Source organism: Cherax quadricarinatus, unplaced genomic scaffold, assembly GCF_038502225.1.
Source record: "Cherax quadricarinatus isolate ZL_2023a unplaced genomic scaffold, ASM3850222v1 Contig268, whole genome shotgun sequence".
NCBI lineage: Eukaryota > Metazoa > Arthropoda > Malacostraca > Decapoda > Parastacidae > Cherax > Cherax quadricarinatus.
In genome coordinates, this window is record NW_027195294.1 from 163,975 (window position 1) to 185,784 (window position 21,810).

The following is a 21,810-nucleotide window of genomic DNA, read 5'->3' on the forward strand; positions in this document are numbered from 1 at the left end:
AATAAATATTATTATTATTATTATTATTATTATTATTATTATTATTATTATTATTATTATTATTATTATTATTATTATTATTATTATGGTCTGTATAAGTTGTGTCAGGTACTGGTAGTAATAATTATTATTATTATTATTATTATTATTATTATTATTATTATTATTATTATTATTATTATGGTCTGTATAAGTTGTGTCAGGTACTGGTAGTAATTATTATTATTATTATTATTATTATTATTATTATTATTATTATTATTATTATTATTATTATTGTTATTGTTATTATTATTATTATTATTATTATTATTATTATTATTATTATTATTATTATTATTATTATTATTATTATTATTATTATTATTTAATTTTTTTCTATGTACGGGCGCCATGTTTGTGTTGAGGTTATTTACGCATTACTTACTTGAGGAAACCTTATAAGTCTTTGGTAATTTACAGTAATATTTTTATGTTTGTTTGTTTATTTTATTTTAATAGGTAAATAATTCGTGTGTTTTTTTTAAATATTTGTTAATGATAATATATTAGTTGGAATATTACAAAATTGTTAAGTATGTAACTTGGATATAGTAAATATGTTGCAGTCTCTAAATTCGGAATACATGTACTTTTTAAGACTTATGTAACATCCATAATATTGTTTACATCTTGGGTGAGGCCTCCAAATTTTTCTGGGTGATTTATTTATATTTTTATCTCTTAAGAGACATTATTTGAGGCGTCAACATCGACTCCATTTTACCGCTCCGCGGGTTCTAGTGCGGCTTTTAAGCAGAACCGGTCTCCAACTCCAATTAGGACAAATTTCAAAAATAAATTTATTTTGGGGGATTTCTGGTTGTTGTAAAGTCTCAGTCGTCATTCTATACATTATCTATATGTCAAAAAGCCCTTTAATTTTTAATATTATCCTCCAAATTCTCGTTATTTTCCGAGGCGGAGGACCGAGAAGGCAGCATCAATACGGCTCACCTGGAGTGACACTTTATATCCCTCAACAACAACAAGTCGGGTATAAACACAATTTTTTTTTTTCAAATTTCTCTTATAATTAACGAAAATTTATATGAATTTAAGACTTAAGAGACATTTATATACATTTATTCATAGACATTTTGTTCATTTAACTTTAAATATTCTCGTATTGTTTTATAAATTAAAATAATTTGGTTTCTCTGAAATTTATATAAATTTATATATTTAATGTTTATAGTTGAAGTTAAATTTGTTTATAATTATTATTTTTTAAGTTTGCAGTATTTGTGGCACAAGTTACAGCTCCTGGCCCCTCTTGTGAGTCCTCACCACGACACCCTAAGGCAGGCGGAGGAGGGATCTTGATCCAAGGCAGTGGACCTGTGCTCTCCTTCCTTGGAACAAACTTTACTTAACTAAACCTAATGTTAACTTAACTTTCATTTAATTTAAATATTTTTTTTTTTTACTTGAGAAGTCGTAAAATTTTTTTTTTTATTATTTTATTTACCGTCCGATTCCATTTTTTTTTTTGAATCGTCGTATGTGAATTATTGTTTAAAAAAGTTTCATTAAGATCGTCCAGGAAGCAAATTAAAAATCGATAAATCGTATTTGGCGTCACTAATCGTTAGCGATATATTGACGTCGCAAATAAAAAATTAATATTTTTCGTCACTGTTTCGATACTTTGTGATGTATTAGCACTGCAAAAAAAAAATATATATTGCATTTCGAGTCACTGTTTTGATTGTAACTCACTGCAAAAAGTGTCTTGCGCACTGCCGCTCCAGTGACGCCAAATCGTCTTTTTCGGAAGGTGGAAAAATGCTGTAATATACTTTAATTTTCATCCCCCATAATAAAGTTGTCGACGTTTTTATAAAATATTGCCCCTTTAACCCCCCATGCAAAAAATTATGGGGGGGTTATAAAAAGGACATTACCCATGTGGGTTTAGCATTATGATTGTGATAATAATAATAATGTGAGAAGGACGGCTTAGGGTTGTAGAACATTCATCGTTGAATGTTTGTTGTGATAATCGTTCATTATTAATTACCACATCGGTAGTAAATGGGTAAATAATTTGTTTTCGAAATATTCGAGAAAACGCGCCTGGGCGTATTGTGACGTCATCTCGTCAGGTGATGGAGTTGCTTCATTATTATTATTATAATCAGAACTAAGTGATAAACCCACAAGGGTCATGTGGTGTTGTGTAGTTGGTAAAATTCACCGTAGAAACATCACAGGTAAAGGTGATATACGCCAAAATGCGGCCAGATTTTAGAATATATTTTTTGGTAAGCCGAACTCGTTTTCCAAACTTTTCGACGGTAAATAAAAAAATAAAGTCTTGGTTTATGGCGCCTTTTAAACTAAACTTTTACTTGAGATTAAACTTTACTTATACCACTTACCCCCCCCCCCACCCCCACAATAAAAATAAAATTAATTCGATTTTGTTTCAGATTTTCGTCGTGCAGAATGGCTTTTAGTTTTGGAGGCGGAGGAAGTAAGTTGAATTTAACTCTCTTGTTCGTTGTAATTCCTAAATTTATTGTTATAATCGCTTAAGAGACTGTATACATGTATATACAATGGTACCCCGAGTTTCGTCCCCCCCAGCTCGAACAACTATGTAAGTGTATTATTGTTAGTATATTTTTTGGGGTCTGAAATGGACTAATCTAATTTACATTATTCCTTATGGGAACAAATTTGTTCGGTAACGACACTGGAACAGCCTTCTGGAACGATTTATGGCCGAAACTTTGGGTACGACCATATAAGAAATCAGGTATTGCCTAATTAATCTTAAGATAGGCTTAAGTTTGCCCGAAATGCTTGACGTACTTGACGTACTAAGGGGCTGTCTTCATGAACACCTAAATATCGCTCATCTCTCTACAAATTCAGATTCAGTTTTTTATATCTTTGCAAAGTTTACATTGTGTGATATACAAATAAAATATCGTTAATCACAAAGCCGTTAACGTGCCTGAATATTTTTGGCAGACTAACCTAGTAATATTTACGTTACTATTTAAAACTACATAGGTTATGGAGTGGTAAGATAAGATAAGATTTTGTTCGGATTTTTAACCCCGGAGGGTTAGCCACCCAGGATAACCCAAGAAAGTCAGTGCGTCATCGAGGACTGTCTAACTTATTTCCATTGGGGTCCTTAATCTTGTCCCCCAGGATGCGACCCACACCAGTCGACTAACACCCAGGTACCTATTTGCTGCTAGGTGAACAGGACAACAGGTGTAAGGAAACGTGTCGAAATGTTTCCACCCGCCGGGAATCGAACCCGGCCCCTCCGTGTGTAAAGCGGGAGCTTTAGCCACCAAGCCACCGGGCCACCGGGCCACCAGGCCACCGGGCCACCGGGCCACCAGGCCACCGGGCCATGGTAAATTTTAATTATTCATTATTTTACATTACAGAAAGTTGTCAGTTTATGAACACATTGGGGACCTGAATTGTGTATAATAATGATATTATACACTTTTTTTTTTTTTTTTCAACAAGTCGGCCGTCTCCCACCGAGGCAGGGTGACCCAAAAAAGAAAGAAAATCCCCAAAAAGAAAATACTTTCATCATCATTCAACACTTTCACCACACTCACACATTATCACTGTTTTTGCAGAGGTGCTCAGAATACAACAGTTTAGAAGCATAAACATATAAAGATACACAACATATCCCTCCAAACTGCCAATATTATACACAGTATGTACTAATATAATAATCATATTATTCACAGTGCCGGCACTCTGAAGGACGGGTGTTAATGTTGCAGTTTTATAACTGTAGTGTAAGTGCGCCTCTGGCAAGACGGGGATGAAGTGAATGATGATGAAAGTTTTTCATTTTTCGGGCCACCGTGCCTTGGTGGGAGACGTCTGTTGTGTTAAAAAAAAAAATGTCCACAATACACAAGATTCTCATTCTGTTTAAATTGAGGACTTACTGTATTCCATGATCTTAACAATAGACGGTTCTGGATCTGGGGAACGTTGTCTGTTGAAGCCTAAATCAATTTCCCCAGCGGCCCCTGGCCATACTGGGGCAGTTATTTATTAAACTGTGTTCATTCTTTCTGGAAGTTATTCGGCCTTAATTTGTTTAAGTACACAACTTGTTAAACTGAAGTTCGTCAAATAGAGATTTAATCATGCATCAAATGTTTTTTTTTTTTTTGGTTTTATACTTAAAACTTAACATTGCAAAGTAACTTGCCTGTAAATTATAGAAATTAACCAAGGATAACTCGAAACTCGTATTTCATCATGAATTTACCCATCTTTTGGGTTAACCAAATTGAATTCTATTTCCCACCAGCTCTTACCAATCTAAATTCAAATTTTTATTTCTTTTTGTGTGGTATAGAATTAATATAGGTTACAAATAATTATCGTTATTATCATTACATTTTAAAATTTTGGTTTTGGATGAAATGTATACAGATTGTGTGTATATTTTTGCACTAATTGTGGAGGTTGCAGTGTTGTTCGGTGCTTGTTCCTTCAAGGAGGGTGCCTTGTTGCTAGTGAAAGGCTTTTGATCTGAGGCATTGGATCTCTTGCCTCCTGGGATTATTCCTGGTTATCTTGCATTTCCCCAGGTGCTATGTGATCCCTGTGGGCTTAGAGCTTCCCTATAATTTTTTTATTCGTATTATTAACACTGGTCGTTTCTTACTATTACAGGGTGATGGGAAAAAGAGGAAGCGTTTCCATCATCATTCACTCCATCACTATCCTTTTTTGTAATTGCAGGTGGTGGAACGGGTAGCACCAGTAGTTTCAGCTTCCCGACAACAACAACGACCACAGCTGCTGCAACGACCAGCAGTGGGTTCAGCTTTGGTACTGCCACAGCTGCGCCTGCCGGTGGAGCCAGCTTTAACTTCTCTCCCGCCGCTTCGCAACCCACAGCGCTTTCAACTGGATTGAGCTTTGGTGCTCCTGCGACAACCACTAGTGCTGGAGGATTTAATTTTGCCAGCACTGCAGCGCCCAGTGGAACGGGGAGTATCCTAGCATCTGCCATCAGCGCCCCGCTCCAGACAGCAGCACCGGCAGCAGCATCAGCAAGCAGCTTTAGCTTCAATGCGCCAGCATCAACAGCTGCTAGTAGCAGCTTCTCTAGTGGGTTTTCTCTTACTGGTGGCACTCCAGCGGTAACCACTGGCTTGTCACTCGGGACACCCGCCACTTCTCCATTCACCTTTCAAGCAAAGACGCCAGGCGGAGGATCAAACGAAGCTACCAAGACAACAGCATCCACAACGACTCAACCCATTCTGGCATTTCCAGTGGCTAAAACCACAACAGGTAAGGCTTTGCATTTTTTATCAGATTGAATTAACTAATAAATTTATACTGAATGCTATAATTTTTTTCAACGCACCGACCATATCCTACCAGAGCAGAGTAACCTAAACAAGAACATCAGAAGTTTTTCTTTTTAAATCTAATAATTTATATAAGAGAAGGTGTTACTAGCCCCTTGCTCCCGGCATTTTAGTTGCCTCTTACAACACGCATGGCTTACGGAGGAAGAATTCTGTTCCACTTCCCCATGGAGATAAGAGGAAATAAACGAGAACAAGAACTAGTAAGAAAATAGAAGAAAACCCAGAGGGGTGTGTGTATATGCTTGTACATGTATGTGTAGTGTGACCTAAGTGTAAGTAGAAGTAGCAAGATGTGCCTGATATCTTGCTTGTACTAATTAAATACCAGGGAAGTGTCCTTGGACCCCTGCTCTTCCTCATTTACATCAATGATCTTCCAAACATATCCCAACACCTGAAACCCATTCTCTTTGCTGACGACACGACTTATGTCATCTCTCACCCTAATCTTGCCACCCTCAACACCATTGTTAACGAGGAGCTGATCAAAATATCGACTTGGATGACAGCCAATAAACTTACACTTAACACTGGCAAAACCTACCATATTATGTTTGGTAGCAGAGCAGGTGTTGCGCAACTTAACATTAAGATCGACAACACTAATTGCCAGACATAATGAGGGCAAATTCCCTGGCCTATACCTCGACAACAACCTAAATTTCAGCACCCATATCCAACACATAACAAACAAAGTATCCAAAACGGTGGGCATCCTCTCCAAGATACGATACTACGTTCCGCAAACTGCCCTTCTCACACTATACCATTCACTTATATATCCATACCTCACCTATGTTATTTGTGCTTGGGGATCAACTGCAGCAACACACCTTAAGCCAATAATAACCCAACAAAAAGCCGCAGTAAGAATAATCACTAAATCCCATCCCTGCCAACACCCCCCCCCCCACTCTTCATAGATCTAAACTTACTCCCTGTTCAGAACATCCACACTTGCTACTGTGTAATCTATATCTACAGGACCTTAAATCCCAATACAGTGTACCCCCCGGGTAACGATATTTTTTCATTCCAGAAGTATGTTCAGGTGCCAGTACTGACCGAATTTGTTCCCATAAGGAATATTGTGAATTAGATTAGTCCATTTCAGACCCCCAAACATACATGTACAAATGCACAAACATAAATACACTTACATAATTGGTCGCATTGGGAGGTGATCGTTAAGTGGGGGTCCACTGTATTAACCTTGACCTAAAATGCTTTCTTGATAGTTGTGACAGAACCCACAGGCATAACACCAGACACAAACATCTCTATGACATTCCCCGTGTTCGACTAAACCTTTTCAAAAATTCAATGTATTTCAAAGGACCTAAAATCTGGAACACCCTCCCTGATAACTCTAGAACTGCAGAAACATTCATCACTTTCAAAACTACAGTTAGAAAACATCTTATCTCCCTGATCCACCCCGACAACTAACTACATGATAACCACCTGGTGGTTCACACTTACACTCACTCACCCACTGACTATAAACCCAGAAATACTAATCTTAATCTCAAAATAATAAATCCTAACTAGTCATAAGTTTGCCTATGATACTCAAATATAGACACCTTATATTGTGCCAAAACAAAAGCATTCACATTGCTAAACTCACAAATTATGATGTAGTCACTTAGCCTTAATACCATAATCTGTAAGGATTTAATGTTAAGAATTAATCTAAGTCTTCCCGAAATGCCTAGCCATGCTAGGTGTCCTAGTGGCCCCCTCTGTAATGCCTAGCCATGCTAGGTGTCCTAGTGGCCCCCTCTGTAATGCCTAGCCATGCTAGGTGTCCTAGTGGCCCCCTCTGTAATTAGTATTTTATAACATGTAAACCACACAATACCCAAAACCTGTAAACCCCACATTGTAACCCTTATACAGAATAAACTTGAATTGAATTGAATAAATACCGTGAATAAAAAATACTGTGGATGGAACTATGTTTATTTTTTTGTGACGATTATACTGTAATATTTACTGAATTTTTAAGTACACATTATTCGTGTCATTTAGTTTTTGTGTGAAATATATAATGATAGACCTGTATGATGCTTTTTGCAAGTTATAGTGAACTATTTATGTTTTGTTCTAACTTTTATATAAATGCTTGCTTTGATAAATTTTCTTTATTGGACAGTTTTAGTAAAAATAATTGTTTTTTGGACAGTGAGTTTATAAGACTCGTGGCGGCATGGGGGAGTAAGAAGACTTTTTTTTTTTTTTTAAGATGACGTGGGGCAGTGGGCTGCCTTTTTATTCTTTATTAGTGCTTTCTGTCATGGAAACTGTTACGTAATGGGTAAATTGTATAAACATCTATTTAACCCGTAAACGGTCCAAACGTATATATACGTTTTTTCAACATTTGAAAGTATGTAAAAAAAGTAGATCTTCTTTTTGTTTTTTTACATTTGAAAATGTGTAAAAAAACTTTGATCTACTTGTTTTTTTGTTATATTTGAAAATATGTAAAAAAACGTAGATCTACTTTTGTAGCGCAACACATGTGAACGTAGATCTGCTTGGACCGTTTACGGGTTAAATTCAGTACAGGAGAGCTCCACATATACGGCATCTCTTTTTAGTGTTCCACGGTTTTATTGATTTTCAAATCTTTTGGCGTTTATCCATCATTTTTATACGACAGTTGCCTGAGGGAAGGGCAACCGGCACCATATTTTAAGGTAAGTATTGTATGTACTGTGTATTTATTTTACTTTAACTTTTTTGGGACCTTGCTGTATTGAACACGTCATGGTATAAACATGTTATCAGGCATTTTTGATGCATTCACTAATGAAAAACCACACTTTTTTTCTGCTGCTGGTAATTTTCACTTACCGTATGGGGTTGGAAACCCAGGAACCATACAGATAGGGTTTTCCTGTGCTGGATACATTTTTATTTTCCCTATGTGTCTAATAGATTTTAATCCTCTAATATCCTAGTGTGAGAGAGCTGGTTCTGAGACCAGGTCACAGGGGGCAGTGTTCTCCAGAGCCGTGGCAGATAAGTAATACAGGTCCCCCTCAACATTTGCGTTTTCCACTTTTGTGGGCTTCGAACATTCGCGAATTCCCAGCCGCCCAGTCGTATTTAAAATTTATCATTACATATGTTAGGAGTTGTGGTGGTGGCAGAGTTTGTTTAGAGATAGGACAAGATAATCCTTCAGTATGACACTAATATCAACTCTGCAGCTTATTTATCTATCACAGTTCATCTGATATGACATAATAAACAATAGTAATAACATAGAAACATGACATATACTCTAGAATGAATAAAATATGTCATTAAGTATATCACGAGCGTTGCTGTGTTGTTGTTGGGTGTATAAGGGCCACTGAGAGCATTAGCCGTACATAGTGGTGGTGGAGGCGGCAGCAGAGGCATCAGAGATGGCGGCGTTATCAGTCGCCCTATATAACTCCAACAACATTGGAGGAGTTAGGTTCGTGCTGTCCTTTTTCTTTTGATTAATTGCTTAACTTACTTGCTACACTGTTAACCCTTTGACTGTTTTCGACGTATAAATACGTCTTACGAGCCAATGTTTCTGACGTATATTTACTCAATAATTCTAGCGGCTTCAAATCAAGCGGGAGAAAGCTGGTAGGCCCACATGTGAGAAAATGGGTCTGTGTGGTCAGTGTGCACCACATAAAAAAAATCCTGCAGCACACATTGCATAATGAGAAAAAAAAAACTGATCGTTTTTTTGGAATAAAACGCCGACTTTGAGGTGTATTTTCGTATAGTATTTATCGTTGTATTCGTGTTTTCATGGTCTTAGGTGATAAAATGGAAAACATTTTACAGAAATAGAGATGATTTTCATTACTTTGACAATGAGAACAACCTTGAAACTGAGCTCAAAGTAGCGGAAATGTTCGATTTTTACCAATGTTCAGGAGTAAATAAATCACACCACACGTCCAATACACGTCAGCTGGGGAGTCTAATATTCTTTCACTAGTGCACTGATATTATTTATACCATTTTTACAATAATGCAGTAGTCTGCATAACAGTAAATTTTGTATTTTTTTGTATGAATAAAAAATCAAAATAGAAAGCAATAATAACATAAGAGGAGCCTAGAGATGTGACTAATGAACAGAGCATATGTTATTTTAGTGCCACGAATGTCTACCTTGTTTATTCTGGACCCTATTTTGAAATTGGCATCTTTTTTAGTTTGCGTGAAATTGGCCAAATTGCCAATTTCTGACCACCATATTGGGTAGTCCAAATTAGTAAATGGGAGGTTTCTTGTACTCAGCTGATAGATAAAATGGAGTTCTAAAGAAATAGCTATGAGTTTGGTCAACTGGAACAATGGAATTGGCTGAAAATAGGGCTCAAAGTCGGCGAAATCGCCGATACGCATATGTCGCCGAGACCACTAACTTCGTGGGAGCATAATTCCATGAGTTTTCGATCAAATTTCTAACTTTTGGTGTCATTACCATCGGGAAAAGATTCTCTATCATTTCATAAGAAAAAATAATTTTTTTTTTTTTCAAAAATTGAGCGACATAGAATGAGTTTCAGAAAGGGGCCTGAAACAGTCAAAGGGTTAATGCTACACTTTATCACTGGCTGGCACTATAGCCTTTATCGACTTGTGCTGCTTTAGTATCGTACATATCGTAGAGTCACTGAGTCACTGTAGAAGGCACAATCTCCCCTCTCTCTTCCTCCTCCACTTTGGTACTCTGCTACGAGTTCTTTCTTGAATTCTATAATTTTCTCACCTTTACCAAAGGGCTGCCACTAGTACAATATTTTATGATGTTTTCATGTGTTTTATGATTGTCATGGTTCAGTAGGTTAAGGAAGCAGTATTGTTAGGCTAAGTAAATGCTATTATTGTTTTTAGTACAATATAATTGTGCACCAAACATTCGCGATTTTTCAACATTCGCGAGGTTCTTGATCCCCTAATCCTCGTGAATGTGGAGGGAGACCTGTACTAAGGATGTTCTTGTTCTTCTAGGACCAGCTGCTGCTACTACTACTGCTGCTGCATCTGTAGGATCAACTGGATTGTCCTCTCTCTTCCCTACCCAGACTTCTACTCCAGCAACCACTACCTCAGTTCTTGGTAAATTTACACTCACGTTTGGTCAAATTTATGCTTGAATTGTCATTAATATTCCCTGTAGGGAAATGTTTTTTCTTGTTAGAGCAGTATCTTCACTATATATTCTCACATTGACATGAAAAAAAAAAGCATTTGCCACCATTATTCAGTTGTGTACCCTCAGAGGGAGGTAAGTTGATGCTCATGTGTGGCTCTTGATTCAAGGACTTGGATCGAGTCTGATTGCTCCTCATTCCCTAGAATCTGTGTGACACTTGCGGGTTTTTGTGTTTTCCCCATAAAACGTTTTTCTGCTTTCACAATTTTCTCTCACTTGTTCTTGCTGTCTTGTGTGCTTCTGTAATAGTGGCCGAATCTGTGAGTTTGGCCTATTCGGCCAGGGTGTCCTCTGCCAAATAAGCCGAATGAAAATTTGTTTTTGTCATAAATCTTCGGAAATCAATCTGAACACGATGGAAAAAAATACATGTCATTGATTTTAAGTAATATTAAATCTGTTTAAATTGACCTGTAGTGTTTACATTGCAGTTTAGCATACTTGGTCAGAGACCAGGTTAGGGGGGCAGTGCTCCCCGGCTTGGTCAGAGACCAGGCCAGGGACCGGTGCTCCCTGGGGACTATAAACACATGTCATTTGAGAGAAAAACCATCATTAATTTATTATTTCTGGATCCACAACATCCAGAGTAATTATTTGTAATAGGGATGTGTGCACGGGTATCAGTATCGTTGGGTATTGGCAAATTGTGATTGGTATTTTTGGCTAGGTGTAAGGAAACTGGCAGTAGTATTGGCAAAAATTTTGGAATTATTTCATCGCTAATTTGTAATTTTGCATATTTGTATTGACAAGATCAGAGCTGTGTTTGTGGTGTCCCGTTTTCAGTAATTTCCTCGTAATTTTTTTTATGATTTGATGCGCTGTTGGAGTGCGATCGAAGTAACATTTATGAAGGGATTCAGGGGAACCAGTTAGCTGGACTTGAGTCCTGGAGGTGGAATGTACACTGCCTGCACTCTGAAGGATGGGTGGCAGTTTTTGAACTGTTGTATTGGCATGTCTCTGGCTAGACAGTGATGGAGTGAGTGATGGTTAACCCGTAAACGGTCCAAGTAGATCTACGTTCACATGTGTTGCGCTACAAAAGTAGATCTACGTTTTTTTTACATATTTTCAAATATAACAAAAAAAGATAAAGTAAATCAAAGTTTTTTTACATATTTTCAAATGTTGAAAAAACGTATATATACGTTTGGACCGTTTCGGGTTAAAGTGTTTCTTCTTGTTTTTGGGTCACCCCGCCTCGGTGGGATACGGCCGATGTGTTAAAAAAGAGAAAAATCTGAATTTTTTAAAGTTCTGGTGATTGCAACAATTATTATACAGTGGACCCCCGCATAACGATTACCTCCGAATGCGACCAATTATGTAAGTGTATTTATGTAAGTGCGTTTGTACGTGTATGTTTGGGGGTCTGAAATGGACTAATCTACTTCACAATATTCCTTATGGGAACAAATTCGGTCAGTACTGGCACCTGAACATACTTCCGGAGTGAAAAAATATCGTTAACCGGGGGTCCACTGTATATCCTTTTTTAATTGTGTAAAAAAACAATGTTTTGGTTTAAAAATATTGATTATTTTTGCAGGTTCATCAGCCATTGCTGCTACAGCTGCATCATCCACACCTGCCACCACACCTGCACTTGCTACCCTCTCAACTGTAACCAGGTTAGTGGTAACACCAACTCAGATGCCATATAAAACCCCACGCCTGGCATCTGCGACAGCCCTTTGCTATGCCATCTCCTGTAAAACCGAGAACAAACCTCAGCGCAGGAAACAGACTCGGCAGTATTAACCCAAGGAGGTTTATAATCCTGTGGGGAGTTTTGAATCCACATTTATTAGAGTTCAGTACCCTTTTTTTCCCTTGCCTTAAGATGCCTACGTGAGCAATATGTTCATGTAACTATTATTGATCAGAATTTATTACAGTACACGTAGTTCTCCTGTATCCAAAACCGTGGATAGTAGCAAACATACATACATATCTATGAAAGAGTTGAAAACATACATACACATCTATGAAAGAGTTGAAAACATACATACACATCTATGAAAGAGTTGAAAACATACATACACATCTATGAAAGAGTTGAAAACATACATACACATCTATGAAAGAGTTGAAAACATACATACACATCTATGAAAGAGTTGAAAACATACATACACATCTATGAAAGAGTTGAAAACATACATACACATCTATGAAAGAGTTGAAAACATACATACACATCTATGAAAGAGTTGAAAACATACATGCATATCTATGAAAGAGTTGAACTGGCAAAGTATTCATGATAACGGGAGAATTAGCACTTGTTTACTGATGGGAAACACTTCTTGGCTTCTCGTAGGCTTTAAAGAACTGCCACCATCACTACTATTGTGCTTTAGGGCCATTATTAAGCAAGATTAAGGGTTATTTTAAGTGGATAACTGAAACCACAGAAACCAAATCCACAGATATGAGGGTTCTACGGTAATTCCAAAATTTATTCGACTTTTTTTCTTGTTTTACTGTGATATATATTATGTCAGGAATCTTGAACACTTCGAGGGGTAGAATACCCTGATGCAGGCGAATTCTTGTATTCTGAGAAATTGGGGCTCCCCTCAAGCCTGTTGGAAATAAGTCACTGGCTTTTTTCTGGGTTATGCAAGGTAATTTACACACACGTTACTAGGTATGATAATTATACTTCTGTGTATCTGTACCTAAATAAACTTACCATATTTCACGGCTTATTAGACGCATTTTTTCCATCAATATCCAAAAACCACCCGGTGTCCTGTAAACTGAAGGTCAGTGATGGGAGCTATAAGTCTGGGGTGTGAAATGAAACTAAAACAACTCTTATAAGCCGCGTCTTATACACCACAAAATATGGTATTTATTCCCCATTCACAAAGTTGTGTGTGACTTATGAAGATTTACTGCCTTCCCATTGAGTGTAATATTTATAACTTAGATATTGGGTTTGAGTGAGTGATGGTGAAAGTGTTTTATTCTTTGGGTCATGCTGCCTCGGTGGAAGATAGCCGGCGTGTTAAGAAAATATTTGAGTTTACTGGTTGTTACTTGCATTTGAGAGAGCCACTTGGACTCTGGTGTCTCTGCACTTTGCAAGGCAGCTGCCGAATGATGGTGGATGCATTTCCTTGCATTTTCAGGGTAGCTCTACCCCAATTGGCAACTGCCGTTTTGTTGAAAGAAATTCCTTTCATGAACTTGGATGTAATAAGATAATCAAATTCAAATTCAAAATTTATTTCCACATAATAGAGTATTTCTACACAATTTTGTAGCATTTCCTAATGCAAGTAGAAAGCCCATGATAATGCAGAGCTTGTTGGGCAAGCTTAAGCTAGCTTATTGTTTCAGGTATTGTCTGGTAAGTTTTTATGACGGAATAATAGAAAAGCATACTTTTATCACCCTAATGCAACCAGGTACATATTTGTTTTATTTTCAGCACGAGCAATGCTGCAGTTGCTGCTACGACAGCGGTTGGCGCTGTGCCCACGTTGAGCGTTGCAGGCTTGGAGGACAAAGTTAACAAGTGGGTGTCTGAGCTGAGGGAACAAGAGGAAAGGTTGATGAGGCAAGCTGCCCATGTCAATGCTTGGGACCAGCTCCTCCAGCAAGGTCATGACCAGGTCCAGCAGCTGAGAGACACTCTTAACAAGGTCAAGGTAGGTCATTCTACCACACTGACACTCTTAACAAAGTCAAGGTTAGTTATTCTACCACACTGACACTCTTAACAAGGTCAAGGTTAGTCATTCTACCACACTGATACTCTTAACAAAGTCAAGGTTAGTTATTCTACCACACTGACACTCTTAACAAGGTCAAGGTTAGTCATTCTACCACACTGATACTCTTAACAAAGTCAGGGTTAGTCATTCTACCACACTGACACTTAACAAAGTCAGGGTTAGTCATTCTACCACACTGACACTTAACAAAGTCAGGGTTAGTCATTCTACCACACTGACACTTAACAAAGTCAGGGTTAGTCATTCTACCACACTGACACTTAACAAAGTCAGGGTTAGTCATTCTACCACACTGACACTCTTAACAAAGTCAAGGTTAGTTATTCTACCACACTGACACTCTTAACAAGGTCAAGGTTAGTCATTCTACCACACTGATACTCTTAACAAAGTCAAGGTTAGTTATTCTACCACACTGACACTCTTAACAAGGTCAAGGTTAGTTATTCTACCACACTGACACTCTTAACAAGGTCAAGGTTAGTCATTCTACCACACTGATACTCTTAACAAAGTCAGGGTTAGTCATTCTACCACACTGACACTTAAAGTCAGGGTTAGTCATTCTACCACACTGACACTTAACAAAGTCAGGGTTAGTCATTCTACCACACTGACACTCTTAACAAAGTCATGCATTACCTTGACCACTATTAATCCACTTCCTTCCCCTCTTTGTCCCATCTCTGGCCCCCACACTTATATATATACTGGCTCCTTTATTTTTGTGTGTTAGTGTGACTTGTAAATGGTCGAGGCTGGACTGAAACATCGTCATAAGCTCCTCTCTCCTATGTATGTGTGGGTTATTTATGTATTGTTCCATTCATGGTATCATGCCTTTTTGTTATGAAATTGCATACATATTAAGAGTGAGTGAGTGTATGTTTGCCTTGCTTTACAGACTGACCAGACAAGGCTACAAGCAGAACTGGACTTCATTCAAGGTCAGCAACAAGAATTAGAGCAACTAATAGAGCCCCTGGAGGTGGCTGCAGCCACTAGCACTCCAGCTCAGCATCAAGGAGATCGTCAGCGAGAGAACATGCATCACGTCGCCCAGGTGAGGTCGTCATGAATTTCAAATTCAGAGTTTATTTCCGCAATACATTGTTTATGCCAGTGTGGGTGACACTTGAATGCTTGCAGAAAGACCATGGTTATGTAAAGGGTTTTGGGCAAGAGTAAGGCTTAACTTCAGACTACAAGGGCAATAAACTTGACATTATTTATTTTTATTATTAACACACTGGCTGTTTCCTACCAAGGCAGGGTAACCTAAAAAAGAGGAAACACGTTTACCATCATTCATTCCACTGTCTTGCCAGAGGTGCACCTACACTACAGTTAAAACACTGCAGCATATCGCCACCGCTCCTTCAGAGTGCAGACACTGTACTTCCCACCTCCAGGACTCAAGTCAGGCTAACTGGTTTCCCTGAATCCCTACATAAATGTTCCTTAAGGATATGAAATGAGAGGTGTTGCTTGATTTATGTGGTCTGCCTGGAGAGTGTTCCAGGGGTCAATGCCCCTGCGACCTGGTCTTTGACCAGGCCTCGCTGTGGACCAGGGCCTGATCAACCAGTGGCATCTGTCATAATTGTCAGGCTATGGTTTATGTGGCAGATACAGCCAAGACCGACGGCATCTATCATAACTGTCATTCTGTGGTTCATAGCATAAGTGCACTAGCAACCAAGCTATGGGATGCCATATTTAACACATTGGCTATCTCCCACCAAGGCAGGGTGACCCAAAAAGAAAGAAACACTTTCACCATCATTCACACATAATCACTGTCTTTGCAGAGGTATCCAGATACGTACTATTATTATTATTATTTGTTTGTTAAATTACGACATTGTTATTTCAGAGTCTGGATTCTCAACTCCGCCAGATGACCGATGACTTGTGCAAGATTATCGAACACCTTAACACCAGCAACGCTGGGTCACAGGCTTCTGATCCAGTCAATACTGTAGCACGTGTTCTGTCTGCGCACATGGACACTTTAAAGTGGGTTGATCAGAACACTGCTCTTCTGACCCAGAAGATAGATGACCTCTCTCGGATGGCCGACTCCAAGAGTAGGGACTAGCATCCTCCTAAGTTAATGGATTTTTTTGTAATTTTTGCTCTCGGTTATCCGTAAATTTTTGCCGGGAACTCGGTTGTGTGCAGACCAGCTGTTAACAATGTTGGTTAATCTGGAAATATTACAACTGTTCTATGCAGTGGTTAACATTAATAGTTAAGATATATATCGGCAAATCCAGTGGGTACCAGTGTGAATTATATACATTATGTATACTGAATTTATATGGCCTGGAGAAGATATGACATAGAACATAATTTCAGTAGAATAAAATAAGTGTCCAAAATCTGTAATTCGTATCTAGTGGAAAAATGCTGTTTTCAGATTTTTGTTTTCAGATTTTTTTGTTTTCAGATTTTTTGTTTTCGGATTTTTTGGATTTTTAAATTTTTTTTTCTGACAAATATTACCATGAGCGTGTTTGATAGGAGTGAATGGAGACCAATGGTTTTTAATACTTGACGTGCTGTTGGAGTGTGAGCAAAGTAACATTTATGAAGGGGTTCAGGGAAACCGGCAGGCCGGACTTGAGTCCTGGAGATGGGAAGTACAGTGCCTGCACTCTGAAGGAGGGGTGTTAATGTTGCAGTTTAAAAACTGTAGTGTAAAGCACCCTTCTGGCAAGACAGTGATGGAGTGAATGATGGTGAAAGTTTTTCTTTTTCGGGCCACCCTGCCTTGGTGGGAATCGGCCAGTGTGATAATAAAAAAAAAAAAATAATAATTACCATTAAGGAACGAAAAAAAAAAGAAACGGAGAGATGAAATGAATGCTGAATTTGGCTCTGCTGAGTGAGTCAGCATGTAATAATTTGCGATCCTCATGGGTTTAGTGCTCGGTTTTAATAATGTGATAATTTGTATAAATAATTTAGAAAATTACATGGAATTGGTCAGTGACCTATTACAGCTTGAGCTGTAATAGGTCACTGTGGCTGTTTAAAATAGGTGATGTGCATGGGGTAGTGAGGAAATTAGAACATAAAGGAGAGGCACTGCAGCAGGCCTACTGGCCCATACTAGGTAGATCTACCCCCCCTCCCCCACCCATGCCCACTCATAAGAATATAAGACAGAAAGAGCACTGCAGCAGGCCTACTGGCCCATGCTAGGCAAGTTCAACTCACTTTCGCTCATAAGAACACATGGAATAACTGCAGCAGATGATTGTACAGAAAGATATTAATTGACTCGGTATTTTTTTCTAATACGCTGCGACCGTCTCCGACCATGGCACGGTGACCCGAAAAAGAAACATTTTCATCATCACTCAGACTGTCTTGCCAGAGGCGCACAGATACGGCAGTATAGATGTGCCTGTAAACAGTGGTTGTAGTTGCTTATTTAATCTTCAGATAACTTGCACTCAGAGAAGAAGCTTTAGATGACAGTTTGGTTCTGGATATGAGTCTCTAAAAGTTTCATTAGTCAACAAGTTCAACTAATGCGACATTTTACGGTGGCAACAATTCGCTCTCCTGGAGCTTTGTCAAGCTGTTATGGCTTTATGAGGCTCCTGGAGAGCTAGAGCTTGTCAGTGTAACTGTCTGTGAGTTAATGTAACTGTCTGTGAGTTAACGTAACTGTCTGTGAGTTAACGTAACTGTGTGTGAGTTATCGTAACTGTCTGTGAGTTAACGTAATTGTCTGTGAGTTAACGTAACTGTCTGTGAGTTAATGTAACTGTCTGTGAGTTAACGTAACTGTCTGTGAGTTAACGTAACTGTCTGTGAGTTAACGTAACTGTCTGTGAGTTAACATAACTGTCTGTGAGTTAACAGGGTTACCAATGCTTATTCCTTGGGCACCACTGAAAATGGGTCTGGGTTTGAGATGGACCTGCTTAGTATGAGCCAGTAGGCCTCCTGCAGTGTTCCTCCTTTCTTATGTTTGGCTCTGCCTGAAGGCTATGCAGATTTTTAGACATTTTTTTTTCTATGAGTGAGAAACAGCCATTGTGGTAAAAAATTATCTTGAAATGTGTGACAAATGGTTTTCAAAACCGACATTTATGAAATATATGGGAATCTTTATTAAGGAAACAAAGCCACTGTGTAGCAAAACATTTTGCCACTGTGTAGCGAAATGTTTTGCCACTGTGTAGCGAAACATTTCGCTATTGTGTAGCGAAACGTTTCACCACTGTGTGGCAAAACGTTTTGCCACTGTGTGTCAAAACAAAGCCACTGTGTAACAAAGCGTTTCCTTAATAAAGATTCCCACACGTTGCACACGAATTGATATGTAAATTATTCTTGCGTGGAAAGCAAAAAAAAATAGTGTTCAGAGTACTGGTTCTTTTCACTTATATACAGTGCTTTGTGACCCATGAGAGTTTAGCACTTATAATAATAATTTAGTGCTTCTAATAATAATTCACTTAAGGTAAATCATTTTTAGAGTAATATATTCAATATACTTTAATGAATTCTTTATTCAGTGAAGTTGTCTTTCTTGTATCAGTTTTTACTTTGGTGCTTTAAATTCTATGAGTACGTCGTATAACCATTCCAGACGTAGTTGCAATCAAGCAGCTTAGGGTAATCTTGTTCCCTAGGATGCTACCCACAACAGTCTAATACCCAGGTATGTACCTACTTAATGCTAGGTGAACAGGGGCAGCAGGTGTAAGGTGACTGACACCCAGGTACCTACTTATTGCTAGGTGAACAGGGGTAGCAGGTGTAAGGTGACTGACACCCAGGTACCTACTTATTGCTAGGTGAACAGGGGTAGCAGGTGTAAGGTAACTGACACCCAGGTACCTACTTATTGCTAGGTGAACAGGCAGCAGGTGTAAAGAAACAATCCCAACATCCTGTATTAGGATTGATACCCAAACCTAAGTGTGAGAGCCGAGAACGCTATCGACTAAGCCATGTGCACCTGCTCGTCTGTTTTACAAAAATATTTGGTCTTGCCTCCTATATGTATTTAATATTTGTAGGTTTGATTTAAAAAAGAACGAATAATTAAATACTTTAAACTTATTTTTTATTTTGTAATGAATGAGAAAATCCATGCACTTGTCGTGCATTTTCCAGACACTAAGGTTCACATTGTTGGTATTTTCTGGTTCCTGTCCTTTTAGGCCCTATTGTACGTATTCTTGAAACTACACAGTTGCTAGAGTAAGGCAGTTTTAAGATGGTGCTGTGGTAAGGTGGCGTACGCCCATTAGGTAAATGAGTGTATGTATGGGCATACTTTATGTACAAGATGGTATTTTGATTTTATATTCAGCACATTTTGTGTTGGGTAACTTTGTGTCTCGTAACCTTAAACCTGAAGATATTTTAGAATAATCGGTGCTACTTAAATTTGTCTAGAATGCTGTTATAATTGAAATAAGAATCTTGCAATATAGGAAAAGTAACATTGTGGAATTAAGAAAATAATGTGAAAATTACAATCTTAAAAAGAATATAAAAACCGGCAATACGACTACTGAAACAAGACAAATAACCAGCACACAAGAGACAAACTTGTGATATTTGGTCTGACTTAGACCATGAACTAGTGACTAGTTGATGGTCCAAGTTGAACCAAAACTTAATAAGTTTGTCTCTCATGTGCTAGCTATTTGTGTACAATTTTTACTAAGTTGTATTGTTAGTCTTTGGGTCACCCAGCCTTGGCGGGAGACAGCTGTTGAGGTTAAGAGGCACGTAAGTTCCCCCCGTCTTATAATAACACGTTCATTTTTCCACTATAATCTACCTCGTCCATAATTATTATCACATTTGCTTTGCCTGTTTCGTAAGGTGAAATCCAGGATCTTTCCTTAATTCATGGTATAACTTAACAAGTCTTTGAGGATAGTTGTGTTGTAGAGGTCTGAACTTTGCTTAGACCTCTGGTGAGTGAAGATGTTGCAATTTGCAGAACTGTTTGTACTGACCTCTACAGAGCTCTGCAACACAATTGTCCTCAAAGATGTGTTAAATTATACTATGAATTAAGGAAAGATCCTGGACTTCACCTTACAAAACAGACAAAGCAAATGTAATAGTAATTATGGACAAGGTAGATTATAGTGGAAAAACGAACATGTTATTAGAAGACGTGGAACTTCGCCGCCTCTTAAGAATAAAAGCAGTTAAGATTTTCAGGTAAGCAAATTATGCATGTTCAACATCTGGGTACCTTTATTTGGAGATGCTTCGCCATCCAGTGGCTTCATCGGTACAAATTCAAGGACATCATGGGAAAACTGTAGAACTATTTACAAAAGACGAGGTAATCAGTCCCTCAGCCTTGGAGTTGAAACTACTGAAGCTGTGATCTTCAACTCCAAGACTGAGGGACTGATTACCTTATCTTTGGTATATAGTTCTACACTCTTAAGAATATAAGATTGGAGGAACACTGCAGAAAGCCTACTGGTCCATACAAGGTAGGTCCTTCTCAAAACCACCGCCACCCTCGGCTACCCAAGAATTTACTCCTGTACCCACGACACCAAACCCAGCCCCTCCCACTCATATATTTGTCCAATCTTTAGAATTTGTGTTGATAAAGCCACCTAAATGTTGTACATGTCTAATTCTCTATTTTGTTGGTATTATATACCAGTCATGTACATGTACGTTCTCAAGTGAGAGTTTCTCTGTACGGTCTGTAACCGAATGTGTATGCAACTATCAACATGCAGTTGCAAGTACACCTTGCAGGTTCAGCCCCCCAATGCTTCTGTCACTGATTTTGTACAGTGATAAGAGCATAATTTACATGCCTGGTGTTGCATACAGCTGAGTTTTTTATTATTTGAGTTATGGAATGCTTAGTATTTGAGAATAAAATTGATTCCAAATTTTTATTTGTATTCATTACATGTTAAAAAAATTTTGTATTCACTACATGTTAAAAATTTTTGTATTCAGTACCTGTTAATAGAATTTTTGGAAAAGAAAGTCGCTGCGCTTGTAGTGGAAATGTGAATATCAAGTCAGCTTATACACACGATGTGCTGGTGACGAGTATCTAATACAGTGGACCCCCGGTTTACGATATTTTTTCACTCCAGAAGTATGTTCAGGTGCCAGTACTGACCGAATTTGTTCCCATAAGGAATATTGTGAAGTAGATTAGTCCATTTCAGACCCCCAAACATACATGTACAAACGCACTTACATAAATACACTTACATAATTGGTCGCATTGGGAGGTGATAGTAAAGCGGGGGTCCACTGTACAGTGGTACCTCGGGATATGAACTTAATTCATTCCAGAAGGCTGTTCAAGTGCCGATACCGAACGAATTTGTTCCCATAAGGAATAATGTAAATTAGATTAATG

The 21,810-nt window shown here is 38.2% G+C and overlaps 1 protein-coding gene across 3 annotated transcripts; it reads left to right on the forward strand.

Annotated features, from left to right (window-relative positions):
- The first annotated feature begins 887 nt into the window (after positions 1-887).
- Positions 888-21,327, forward strand: LOC128700978 (nuclear pore glycoprotein p62). Of its 3 annotated transcripts, XM_053794498.1 has the most exons (9): positions 888-1,036; positions 1,275-1,343; positions 2,475-2,518; positions 4,792-5,349; positions 10,455-10,562; positions 12,215-12,296; positions 14,108-14,327; positions 15,319-15,477; positions 16,291-21,327. In XM_053794498.1, exons 1-9 carry the CDS (start codon positions 903-905, stop codon positions 16,513-16,515), a joined length of 1,599 nt encoding a protein of 532 aa, XP_053650473.1. In that variant the 5' UTR covers positions 888-902; the 3' UTR covers positions 16,516-21,327. The 3 variants fall into 3 exon arrangements, with proteins under 3 accessions (XP_053650473.1, XP_053650474.1, XP_053650475.1); XM_053794499.1 differs by lacking the exon at positions 1,275-1,343; XM_053794500.2 differs by lacking the exon at positions 888-1,036 and having other exon boundaries at positions 1,299-1,317.
- Positions 21,328-21,810: the final 483 nt, after the last annotated feature.

Coding starts and splice junctions, on each gene's coding strand:
- LOC128700978 (XM_053794498.1), top strand. CDS start 903: ATGTCAAAAAGCCCTTTAATTTTTAATATTATCCTCCAAATTCTCGTT. Junction 1,344..2,474: donor CCTCACCACGACACCCTAAG/GCAGGCGGAGGA, acceptor ATTTTGTTTCAG/ATTTTCGTCGTGCAGAATGG. Junction 5,350..10,454: donor AGTGGCTAAAACCACAACAG/GTAAGGCTTTGC, acceptor TTGTTCTTCTAG/GACCAGCTGCTGCTACTACT.